The following is a 13,640-nucleotide window of genomic DNA, read 5'->3' as shown; positions in this document are numbered from 1 at the left end:
TCCCCCGCAGCACACCCGCTGTCTTGGGGTCATATTTGATTCAGATGTTTCATTCACCCCCTACATCCAATCACTTACTCGCTCATGCTACTTACACCTTAAAAACATCTCTAGAATTTGACCTTTTCTTACCTTTGACTCTGCAAAAAACTCTCACTGTTGCTCTTATTCATTCTCGTCTGGACTACTGCAATTCTCTAGTAATTGGTCTCCCTCTTACTAAACTCTCCCCTCTCCCCTCTCCAATATGTCCTGAATGCAGCAGCCAGGATCATATTCCTTTCCAACTGCTACACCGATTCCTCTACCTGTGCCAGCCATTGCACTGGTTGCCCATCCACTACAGAGTCCAATATAAATTTATCAGTCTCACCCACAAAGCTTTCCACAGTTCTGCACCCCCCACATCTTCTCCCTCATCATCCTACCCATGCCCTACTTACCAATAATGACCTAAGACTAAAATCCTCAATAATCCAAACCTCCCACTACGGCCTCCAATACTTCTCGTGAGCTGCACCATTTCCCTGAGATGCACTACCAAGGACAATTTGATTAATGCCCAATACCCACAGTTTTATGCGTGCCCTTTAAACTTCTTTAGATTGGCCTATCGTTTCACCTCACTTAACTATTCCAGTTTTTCCCACGCAAAATTTTCTTCAAAATCTTTCATTGAATCTGTTTACACACCTTCCATGCACTTAATAACACTTTGTATCTGTACTTATTCAGATACTGGCTGGTCACTGGTTCATGCAGCGTTATTTGAATACCCTATTTATTATATTGATGACTGGACCGTACAACACAAGCAGTTTTTACCCTTTACCTTTCGTGTTTCCTCTATTTCCTCATAGATTTTAAGCTTGAGAGCAGTGCCCTCACTCCTCTTGGTATTTGTTGAATTTTGTGTTTACTCTGTTATGTCTTTATTGTCTGTACAAAATATGTTGGCACTACAGACATAAAAATGATTATATTATTATTCCTGAGTACTAAAGATCTATGTATGGCAAAAATGGAAGCTGGCACGTTTAGGCGGGCTGCGCTGCGGGAATGACGAGCCTTGGGATTCCAAAAAGTGTTTTTTTTTAATACCAATGCATTTCTACGCCAGATTAGCGCCTTTCTCAAGGTATAAAAGCCAAGTGACTTGGTTTTTATACGTTGAGAAAGGCGCCGGTCTGGCGCAGAAAAGCGTTGGTATTGATAAAAACAGTTTTGGAATCCCAAGGCTTTTCATTCCCGCAGCGCAGCCCGCCTAAACAAGCAAGCTTCCATTTTTGACATATACCTCTGGAAGAACCCTTTCCTCCAGCCACAGGGTAGCAGCGGCTTTTCATGCATTTGTAGGTGTTGTGCCTGCACACAACACCCTTAGGTGAGTGCTACCATCGATTATACCTATCCCTAGCCAGACGGTATTGCCCTATTTTGTGTGCGCTTCTGTCCCTCTGTAGAGCTTCTCAAAGATCTATGTATTACATCCTCATTTCATGTCTTTTAATTATGCCTTTTTTGTGTAAATGAATAAGGCTATGTGCCCACGTTGCATTTATGAAGCAGAAAATTTCTGCTTCATAAATGCAAGTCCTCTCCCGGAAAAACGCATGCGGAATTCCGCACGCGTTTATCGCGCATTTTTCGCGCGTTTATCACGCGTTTTCCACATGCGGAATTGCCTTGCGTTTTTTATGCATTGGACAAAGGCAATTCCGCTTGCGGAAACGCAAAATTAAATGACATGCTGCGGATTTTTGAATGCAGCATAAACGCTGCGGAAAAATCCGCAGCATGTGCATAGAACTTGCGGAATCCCATTGGGGACCATGGGGTGCGGGTTACCAAGCGTTTTACAAGCGTTTCCGCTGCGGAAATTCCGCATCAAAAACGCTTGAAAAACGCTACGTGGGCACACAGCCTAAAGGTTTGATATTATTGGTTTCCTGTACTCCTTTTTTTTCTACATTTTGTACAATGAGAAAAGCATCAAGGACATTACACCCTACAAGATCTATATTTTAAAGAATACTTCCCATTTAATAATTAGAATATTTTACTATAATTTCTAACAGCCTATGCAACATTACTATTATATTTTCATTTCAAACATTGAGAAATGCTATTGCTTGTGGTTTGATGCTAGACAAATAAAAAACAAAAAGCATATGTTTAGGGTAAAATGTAGCATTTGACATGAAAGATGTAGTCAAAGTGAAGGTTAACTGCAACTCTTTATTAAGCAGAATAGCTAACAGATTGTTCAGGGAAAGATTGTTTACATTCTCATTAAGAGTGAACAAAAAATTATGGACTTTGGTCTAAAGATAGAGAGTCTTGATCACTGCAGGATAGGAAAACCATAGCTCTGTGTGAAGGTCACAAAATTGTAAATTCTTTGAGATGAGAGGATTTTTTGAAATTCAAATTAGCTGATTTTGCCGAATCTGACCTAAAAATTTGATTTGCAGCAAATAAATTAGTGCCAATCTCAATACTAGAAAGCTTGTAATTACTTGGAAAATACCCATGGAGATAGGAGAGAGTGAGAGAGAACCCTGCTGACCATAAGAGCTCACACTCTATAAGAGAAAGAGGACCCCATAGATCATAAGAGCATACACTCTACACGAGAGAGAGTGAGTGAAAGAGGACCTCACTGATCTTCTTCTACTCTACAGGGCAATGAAAGAGAATGACGACCCTGTTGACCATAAGGGCTTACACTCTATAATAGAGAGAGGACCCCAAAGATCATAAGAGTTTACAGTCTACACAAGAGAGAGAGTGAGTGAGAGAGACCCCACTGATCTTCTTATACGCTACAGAGCAAAGAAAGAGAGAGAGGACCCCACTGATCATAAGAGCTTACACACTATAGAAGAGAGAGACATACCCAATGACTATGGAGATGAAAAATGACTCTGCCGTACAAACTGTGCTCCACAGGGAGCACTAATTACCACTGTACAAAGTATGATAATCAGCTGGATGTCATCACTGCAGGGCGTTATGCGGAAACCTGCACAGCCACACAAAAAGACATTTTTTTCGTGAATAGCAAATCGAATTTCAAAGTTTTTGAATTCGAATGAGATCACAAATTTCAGAAAATTTGACTCAAACGTGATCCTCTTTCTCTATAAATTCTTCTTTATATGTGCCCAAAAAGCAACACCTCACATTAAAAAAAACATTCAAAAAGCTAAATGTTAGATATCAAAAACAGTGAGGCAAAAATGGAAAATATACACTGAGTCTTAAAGATCAAGATTAGCCACATCTTTGAGGTGTTAAACCAGCTTGTTATTTTATTCTATGTCAAATCCTAATAAAAGGAATTTATTCTTTTAGGGTAGCTCTTAAAGTCAAAGGAGCCAATTTATTATTGTTTTGTTTTTGAGCTTTTATGTGTAGTTTTGTGCGTTTTACACCTTTTTTTAACACCATATATTCTTCTTTTCATTTGTGTGTTTTTAGTCACTTTCCTATGTGTTTATCCCTTTTTTTACTTCTCCGTTGAGGTAAGAGTTTAGGTTTTCCATATGCTTTCCCCTGATTCATCATTTGTGACTTTTTAAAAAGTTGCAATTTTTGGAGTAATTTAATTTTTTTGCATAATATTTGCGACATTTTGCAAAATGTGCAAATTTTTATTCTAAAATGTCACAAAAAAAGGTAAAATATAAAAATTAAGAGCATTTTTAGCTTGGCACAAAATTCATGAACCATGTACATAATTTTGAATTTTTTTTCCCAAAAAACGGTCAATGAATGCTACAAGACAAAAAAGAAAAAGTGGAGAAGGAGAAAAGGATTCCAGTGTAAAGATCTTCAATTAAAACCACAATTTATTGGGTAAGTATAAAAAAAATTCACATATACTGCTTTTTTTGAACACAAGTCTATAATTGGCTTATCAAAAAGCAAAAGCACGGATAGCCGATATGATGGTGGTCATATGTCACTCTTCTTTTATGACTTATAGGTTTGTTGATATAACCTTTATAAAATCTTGTTGAGACTGTGAAAGCAACAGGCCACAGCTGCTTAATCTAGCTCAGATTCATTAGACTACAGTCTAGCTACAGTGCCTACAGGAAGTCTGTCATAGTCATAAACACACCTCCTGTCTCATCATTGGTTCAGATCGCTTTTATCTCACTCCCCCTGCAGTTCTGCCTCCTCTGATTGGCTACTGCGCTTAAACACAAGATTACCACAAGCTCTCCAAGAAGGCAGTGCACAGACAGATGATTTATTTCCCAACAAGGGTAGTACAATGTCCTAAATCACCAATGACAAATGAAAATAAGAGAAACTTTAGGAACCTGCAACTTGTATAATGAGCCAAATTAGCTTTTTGAGGGAGAGCTTGATCTGTATAGCATAATGTGTACATATCATGAACATGAAATTACAGTTGATTAATTATCGTGTCTTTTAACGTTTTTATTATTCATCCCATATAAATATACATTTTGGCTGACAAATGATTATATCAGCTTACCTTGTACATGATAATCTTTGCTTATTTCAATGCCACAATAATCTGGTACTGTTTTCATAGTTACAAAAACATGTTCAGAAACACCCACTTCAAAGCAATTAGCCTGAACATGTACCTGCATTTGGAAAGAACACACTTGACATTCAGTCTTTTCAAAATAGGCCGCTATTTACGTAATGCTTTATCGGTGCCAGAGTTGATAAATGATAACATGTCAGCTTGCCAATTCAACTCTAGTATGAACAAGATTACTTTCATATTTACTTCCCAATTTCTGTAATCTCTGGGATTCCCCATACAATACTGTTTGCCAAGAACAGAGAGACACTTCCTTAAAGGAAAATCCACTTTTAGACAACATAATTAAATAACCTGCAGAATAATAAATGTATGTATATTCCCTTAATGATAAGACTAGTTTGGGACTTATAGGGGTATTCCCATCTCCAAGATCCTATCACAATATGTAGTAGATGTAATAATAATAATAATAATAATATTAGCAAATACCTCCAATTAGGAATGTAGTATAGTTCATTGCACTGGCTTATGTATGAATGGTTACAGACACTCACATAATGACTGCTACTTTGTGAAGCACCATACATTGCCAAAACCAAGGATATCTAAGCTACTGCAATGCCCTGCACATGGGGCAAATGACATAGCGAATCAGAAGAACTATACTACATTTCTAATTGAAATGTGCTAATATTAATAGATATTTGTTAATATTATTATTATTACACATACTACATATTGGGATAGGATCTTGGAGATGAGAATATCTCTTTAAGAACCAAGCGTATTTATTTTTCTCGTATTTTCACTGCCACATATCGATGAGTCATACCAGTTTTCCTTTTTCACATAGCTAAGAGTTTGTGCTTTTTGTGGGGGTGGGAGATGTTGTAGGATGACTTGTATTTTATGTGGTACACAAAACATATTAATTCACTTTTATTAACCCTTCCTGTGGAGGAACGGAAAAAATTGTTATTCTACTATAGATTTTTTTGCTTTTACATTTTTTTTGTAACGCTGGTGGATGTGGACTCACTGCGCCGTGGGCCAGGCTTACCCTGGAGGGATGTAACTAAGTGACTAAGTATATACTAGAGCCTCTGTTGGTGAGGATAGGCTTTGTCACTGATAGTCACCAGGTACTACTCCAGGGCAGTCCCTCGGTCTGCAGTAGTTGACAGGAAGGTCAGAAACACAAGTACGAGGTGCAAGATGACAAAAATAAAGACGTAGTCAGACAATCCAGGATCAGGGCAGGCAGCACAGGATCAGTCAGAGTATAAAGCAGAGGGCAGGAGCGGAGAGGTCAGAAAGGACGGGTCTACAAGCCATGTCGATAACAGGTGAGGCAGAACAAATATGCACCTACACGATCCAGAAACAAGCAACTGGTAACCAACTATTGGGCAAGTGGTGAGAGGAGCTGCCTAATTTAACCCCTGCTGCCTAGGGATAAGCTGGGGAAGGCAAACCCTGCAGAACACAGCAGGGTTAAATTCCTGTAGGAACTGGCCGCACCTCCCTATAGCTAGGTGGAGATTCTCTAGGAGTAGAGCTGGCAGTGAGCACAAGGCAGCTGAGGATGATGGGGAAGCAGAGTGGTGAATGCAGTGATTGGGGTGACGCTGAAAAGGCGTGTGAGACGCCAGCATGACATTGTTTTATTCACCATGTTGTAATATTGATACATTGCTTTATTCTGTGTGTCAATATTATTGCTTCAATAACAAATATGTATAGGTTTTCAATGTTTTACTACTTTTCTATGATAAAACTTTAAAAAAAATGTTTTTGAGTCACCATATTTATTCCAAGAGCCTTCATTATTTTATTTTTCCATTGATTAATTTGTGTAAGAGTTTGTTTTTGATGAGAAATGATGAGAACATGTTTTTATTTAGGTTACATACTTATGATGCCATATACCCCAAAATATTGCTTTTCTCATTTTTTTAAAGAAGCAAAATAAAAGTGCAAGCCACATTAAAAAATGGGCCAGATGTCTTGGCAAATTTCCGATGTGATTGGCTCCATGTGCTCATCCACATTGTGAATGGAAGTCAGAGCTACCTTTATATTGTATGCAGTATTCTGATATCTAAAATGGACCAGATTAGTGAATGCTACAATTCTTGTCTACTTTTTTGGGAGTCTAGGTTATATTCATTTTGGGGTGTGATGACGGAGCCATATTCACAACATGGGATTCTAACACATTAGTTTGGAGTGTTTGGCAGCGTGGTTTACATGTCAACCCAGTCAAAAGTACACAAGCAAAGTGCGCCTTCAGTCTATGCATGTGTATATGCCCTTATATAGTGGCTTGCAAAAGTATTCACCCCCTTGGCATTCCTACACCTGTGAACATTTGGTTTTCTTTTTTCTTTGTGAAGCAAACAACAAATAGGAAAATAGGACAAAATAGCTAAAGACTTCAGTGTACATAACTATTCACCCCCTCTAAAGTCAATACTTTATAGAGCCTCCTTTTGCAGCAATTACAGCTGCAAGTCTCGTTGGATAAGTCTCTACACCACGTGCAGAATTATTAGGCAAATGCATATTTTGATCACTTTGATACTTTTTATACATGTTGTCCTACTCCAAGCTGCATAGGCTTGAGATCCAACTACCAATTAAGTAAATCTGGTGATGTGCATCTCTGTAATGAGGAGGGGTGTTGACTAATGACATCAACACCCTATATAATGTGTGTTTAATTATTAGGCAACTTCCTTTCCTTTGGCAAAATGGGTCAGAAGATTTGACAGGCCCTGAAAAGTCCAAAATTGTGAGATGTCTTGCAGAGGGATGCAGCAGTCTTGAAATTTCCAAACTTTTGAATCGTGATCACCAAACAATCAAGTGTTTCATGGCAAATAGTGAACAGGGTCGCAAGAAGCGTGTTGGCCAAAAAAGGCGCAAAATAACTGCCCATGAATTGAGGAAAATCAAGCGTGAAGTTGCCAAGATGCCATTCGCCACCAGTTTTGCCATATTTCAGAGCTGCAACGTTACTGGAGTATCAAAAAGCACAAGGTGTGCAATACTCAGGGACATGGCCAAGGTAAGGAAGGATGAAAAACGACCACCTTTGAACAAGAAACATAAGATAAAACATCAAGAATGGGTCAAGAAATATCTTAAGACTGATTTTTCAAAGGATTTATGGACTGATGAAATGAGCGTGACTCTTGGTGGGCCAGATGGATGGGCCAGAGGCTGGATCAATAAAGGGCAGAGAGCTCCACTCCGACTCAGATGCCAGCAAGGTGGAGGTGGGGTACTGGTATGGGCTGGTATCATCAAAGATGAACTTGTGGGACCTTTTCGGGTTGAGGATGGAGTGAAGCTCAACTCCCAGACCTACTGCCAGTTTCTGGAAGAAAACTTCTTCAAGCAGTGGTACAGTAAGAAGTCAGTATTGTTCAAGAAAAACATGATTTTCATGCAGGACAATGCTCCATCACATGCATCCAACTACTCCACAGCGTGGCTGGCCAGTAAAGGTCTAAAAGAAGAAAAAATAAAAACATAGCGCCCTTGTTCACCTGATCTGAACCCCATAGAGAACCTGTGGTCCATCATAAAATGTGAGATCTACAGGGAGGGAAAACAGTACACCTCTGGGAACAGTGTCTGGGAGGCTGTGGTGGCTGCTGCACGCAATGTTGATCGAAAACAGATCAAGCAACAGACAAAATCTATGGATGGAAGGCTGTTGAGTGTCATCATAAAGAAAGGTGGCTATATTGATCACTATTTTTGGGGGGTTTTGTTTTTGCATGTCAGAAATGTTTATTTCTAAATTTTGTGCACTGATATTGGTTTACCTGGTGAAAATAAACAAGTGAGATGGGATTATATTTGTTTTTTATTAAGTTGCCTAATAATTTTGCACAGTAATAGTTACCTGCATAAACAGATATCCTCCTAAGATAGCCAAATCTAAAAAAAAAACACTCCAACTTCCAAAAATATTAAGCTTGGATATTTATAAGTCTTTTCGATTGATTGAGAACATAGTTGTTGATCAATAATAAAAATAATCCTCTATAATACAACTTGCCTAATAATTCTGCACACAGTGTATGAGCTTTGCACATTTTGCCACTGGGATTTTTGCCCATTCCTTAAGGCAAAACTGCTCCAGCTTCTTCAAGCCAGATGGTATCCTCTGGTGAACAGCAATCTTCAAGTCTGACCACAGATTCTCAATTGGATTAAAGTCTGGCTTAGAGTAGGTCATTCCAAAACATTTACACTTTTCCCCTTAAACCACTCGAGTGTTGCTTTAGCAGTATGCTTTGGGCCATTGTCTTGTTGGAAGGTGAACCTCTGTCCCAGTTTCAAATCACTGACAAACTGAAACACGTTTTGCTCAAGAATATCCCTATATTTGTATGTGGGAAAAATATTCCCACAGCATGCTGTCACCTCCATGTTTCACTGTGGGGATGGTGTTCTTGGGGTGATTAGCTGTGTTAGTTTGGCACCAGACATATTTTTTACTTTGGTGGCCAAAAAGTTCAATTTTGATCTCATCTGACCTTTTTCTATACATTTGGGGAGTCTCCCATATGTGTTTTGGCAAACTCAAAATGAGTCTTACAATTTTTGTGTGCATTTAAAGGTTTTTTTCTGCCCACTCTTCCATAATGACCACTTCTATGGAGTGTATGGCTTATTGTGGTCATATGAACAAATACTCAAGTATCTGAGCTCCTTCAGGGTTACCTTTAGTGTCTGTGCTGCCTCTCTGATTAATGCCCTCCTTGCGCATGCTGAGATTTTTGGTGAATGGCCCTCTCTTGGCAGGTATGTTGTGGTGCAACAACCAGAGGAAAAAAGACCCCTAAAAGTAACTGTTATCTGAGGAGAGAGATTGATGTCCTCCTCAGGTCCCCTGAGGGTGCTAACCTCCGCTGTCAGGAAGGGAGAGGAATTAGGGACAAAATAGGGACAGTATTAGTCTGTATTCCTTCCTTACGGTATAAGACCTGAATCTGATGTTCCATTATTATGAGTGTCATTGTTGTTCGTGTATGGATTTTTTTAGTCCTTTTTAGATTTAATTAATAAAAGTTACCTTTTAGGGGTCTTTTTTCCTCTTGTTGTTGCTGAATAATTAGGACCTGTTTCATATTTTTTTGCCTAGGTGTTTAACAGGTTTGTTGTGGTACCATGTTCTTTCCATTAGATGATAATAGATTTGATGATGCTCCGGGGGATCATCAGAGATTGGAAAACCCTGACATGTACTTCTCAATAACTTTGTCCCTTACTTGTTTGGAGATCTCCTTGGTCTTCATTATGTTGTTTGGTTAGTGGTGCCTCTTGATTTATGGTGTTGCAGCCTCTGTGGCCTTTCAGAAAAGGTGTGTATATACTGACAGACCATGTGAGACTTAGATTGCACACAGGTGGACATCCTTACACTAAGCACGTGACTTATGAAGGTAATTGCTTGCACCAGAAATGCTTAGGGACTTCATAGCAAAAGTGGTGAATACATATGCACATGCCAATTTTTAGTTATTTGATCCTATAAATGTAATTTATGCCTATATTTTTCTCACTTCACTTCACCAACTTAGACTATTTAGTGCTGATGCATCTCACACAAATCAGATTGCAAAAATATTTAAACACAGGTTGCAATGAAACAAAATAGGTTAAAAGCCAAGGGGGGTGAATACTTTCACAGACCACTGTATGTGTATGCTTGTAACAAGTGTACACCTGTCCCTACCTATCCCTATAAGTTAGTGACTGCACTCATACCCGTCTATATATGTGGCAGGAAACCTACTTTCTTATCTCCTGCCAGACTAGTTGTGAATAAATAATAAATAAAATAAATAATGCTGGGTTTACACCACTCGACCTGCGGTATTAGGCAGCCAATGATCAACTAAATGCCAGTCAGTAGTCATTTATTAGCCTCTTTAGACAGGCTGACCAAGCTTACAATGCAGACAGAAAGATCAGTAGCAAAGCTTTCCATGCGAATAGACTGTCATTGTTCTCAGCAGCACTTCAGCACAGGATAATGCGCTGCTGAAGACAACAATTTTTTAAGCAAGCCAAAAAAGATCATTTCACCGAATAATTTCCCGTTTGTAGTGTGATCAATAGCCGGTTTAACTGTAGCTCTTCGAGAGGTAATTTCAATTTACCTTATGTTCATATTTCTTCACTTTACTCTTCGTAATTCTTATGTGCATACATTGGTTTTGTTGGGAGCTCATTGACATAGTACAGATTTCTACTCCACGGATGTTATCTAGAAAGAAATAGGCTTTTACTACTTAGATTTACTTGGCTTCAAATCTAACTAATGGTAAAAAAGAGACATAATAGGTAAAGAAATACAATATAACAATTCTTCGTGCAGGGAATTCAAGGAAACGTAATAAGTAATTCTTTTGACCATGTATACTATATACTAGTTTCTTAATATATGGTTATAAAAAAAGTTTGGTACATCAGGATATAATTATATCTTGTCCTTCACAATTCAATTTTATTCTATAAATAACACTAAATGGGGAAACCTGAAAAAAAACCTTTTAGTTTTCCTTTGGGATTCCATAATGAACAATTTGTACAAGTATTGAGCTCACTAAACAACAGTGTATGATGCATAGTGCTTGTGATTTGGGCACTATGAATCGGATGATGGGTTTCTTTTAAGTCATATGTGCTGGAGTTAAAGTTTATGCACCTACAAGTTTTAGAAGTTTGATAATATTCTGAAATGCCACACTTAGGTCAGTATTTGGTCAGTATTTCACATCAGTATTTGTAAAGCAAATCCAGGAGTGGGTGATAAATACAGAAGTGGTGACGTGTTTCTATTATACTTTTCCTCTGATTGTTCCACTCCTGGTTTTGGATTACATATAATGGTACAAATTAATGACCAAATACTGAACGTGTGAACGTGGCCTTTTATTTTTAAAAGGACTAGTGATGTTGTTCCCCTGCATATAAGTACTGTATGTACTGTGGCTCACAGTCACAGTCACATTAGTCATGTTGCTTAACAATGTCACGTTACCACTGCAGCCAATCACTGGATGTCGATCAGCTGCAGCCTTCACTATTCCATCTAATTCTACAGTATTTTTATTTTATACTGCGCATGGGAGCGATTCAAAGGAAGTTGTCCAGTAGGGCCCCTTCAATCAATTCAATATGATCAATGGTTAATTATTGGCAAACATTACACAGAGTTCATACCATCAAGATTTACCGTTCCAATTATATTTAAATGAAGAGAACATCGACCAGGCTGTGGACACTTCATAACTGTAGATATTTTCATATTTTCCAGAATATTAAGTGTTAATGATTGAGGGGCTGTTCGGCAAAATAGGTTCAACATATCATCTGTAAATAAAGTGAAATTAAAGTAATGATGTGTTTGAATGATTTGTTTAAAATGTTATATAGTGTAAATTAAAAAATAAAAGTATCTGGATGCCTGACCACAGTGTTGGAGCTTATATAGGACAAGTAAAATGGGTTTGTAATCCGGTTTCCAAATTATCACATATACAGTGAGTATGGAAAGTATTCAGACCCCTTTAAATTTTTCACTCTTTGTTTCATTACAGCCATTTGGTAAATTCTAAAAAGTTAATTTTTTTCCACATTAAAGTACCCTCTGCACCCCATCTTGACTGAAAAAAACAGAAATGTAGAATTTTTTGGAAATTTATTAAAAAAGAAAAACTGAAATATCACATGGTCATACGTATTCAGACCCTTTGCTCAGACACTCATATTTAAGTCACATGCTATCCATTTCCTGGTGATCCTCCTTGAGATGGTTCTACTCCTTCATTGGAGTCCAGCTGTGTTTAATTAAACTGATAGGACTTGATTTGGAAAGGCACACGCCTGTCTATATAAGACCTCACAGCTCACAGTACATGTCAGACCAAATAAGAATCATGAGCTCAAAGAAACGGCCCAAGGAACTCAGAGACAGAATTGTGGCAAGGCACAGATCTGGCCAAGGTTATAAAATGATTTCAGCATTACTCAAGGTTCCTAAAAGCACAGTGGCCTCCATAATCCTTAAATGGAAGAAGTTTGGGACCACCAGAAGTCTTCCTAGACTTGGCCTTCCAGCCAAACTGAGCAATCGTGGGAGAAGAGTCTTGGTGAGAGAGGTAAAGAAGAACCCAAAGATCACTGTGGCTGAGCTCCAGAGATGCAGTAAGGAGATGGGAGAAAGTTCCACAAAGTCAACTATCACTGCAGCCCTCCACCAGTCGGGCCTTTATGGCAGAGTGGCCCGACAGAAGCCTCTCCTCAATGCAAGACATATGAAAGCCCACATAGAGTTTGCTCAAAAACACATGAAGATCTCCTAGACTATGAGAAAAAAGATTCTCTGGTGTGATGAGACGAAGATAGAACTTTTTGGTGATAATTCTAAGTGGTATCTGTGTAGAAAACCAGGCACTGCTCATCACCTGCCCAATACAATCCCAACAGTGAAACATGGTGGTGGCAGCATCATGCTATGGGGATATTTTTCAGCTGCAGGGACAGGACGACTGGTTGCAATTGAAGGAAACATGAATGCGGCCAAGTGCATAGATATCCTGGATGAAAACCTCTTCCAGAGTGCTCTGGACCTCAGACTTGGTCAAAGGTTCACCTTCCAACAAGACAATGACCCTAAGCACACAGCTAAAATAACAAAGGAGTGGCTTCAGAACAACTCTGCGACCATTCTTGACTGGCCCAGCCAGAGACATGACCTAAACCCAATTGAGCATCTCTGAAGAGACCGGAAAATGGCTGTCCACCAATGTTCACCATCCAACCTGACGGAACTGGAGAGAATCTACAAGGAAGAATGGCAGAGGATCCCCAAATCCAGGTATGAAAAACTTGTTGCATTCCCAAGAAGACTCATTGCTGTATTAGCTCAAAGGGTGCTTCTACTCAATACTGAGGAAAAGGTCTGAATACTTATGACCATGTGATATTTCAATTTTTCTTTTTTAATAAATTTGCAAACATTTCTACATTTCTGTTTTTTTCAGTCAAGATGGGGTGCAGAGTGTACTTTAATGAGAAA

The 13,640-nt window shown here is 38.7% G+C and overlaps 1 protein-coding gene across 1 annotated transcript in view; it reads right to left on the bottom strand.

Annotated features, from left to right (window-relative positions):
• The window catches only part of LOC141167249 (interleukin-17 receptor E-like protein), a 140,010-nt gene that overhangs the window by 74,286 nt on the left and 52,084 nt on the right, over positions 1-13,640 (bottom strand). The window contains exons 3-5 of the mRNA XM_073654687.1: positions 11,783-11,932; positions 10,717-10,823; positions 4,514-4,628 (exon numbers count right to left, since the gene is read on the bottom strand). Of these exons, the coding sequence (XP_073510788.1) occupies positions 4,514-4,628; positions 10,717-10,823; positions 11,783-11,932 (372 nt within the window). The remainder of the gene's footprint in view (positions 1-4,513; positions 4,629-10,716; positions 10,824-11,782; positions 11,933-13,640) is intronic.

Source organism: Phyllobates terribilis, unplaced genomic scaffold, assembly GCF_046119375.1.
Source record: "Phyllobates terribilis strain yellow unplaced genomic scaffold, ASM4611937v1 Scaffold_11__3_contigs__length_659146591, whole genome shotgun sequence".
Taxonomy (NCBI): domain Eukaryota; kingdom Metazoa; phylum Chordata; class Amphibia; order Anura; family Dendrobatidae; genus Phyllobates; species Phyllobates terribilis.
Note: the sequence above shows the minus strand (reverse complement) of the source record. Positions and strands in the feature narration are given on the sequence as shown.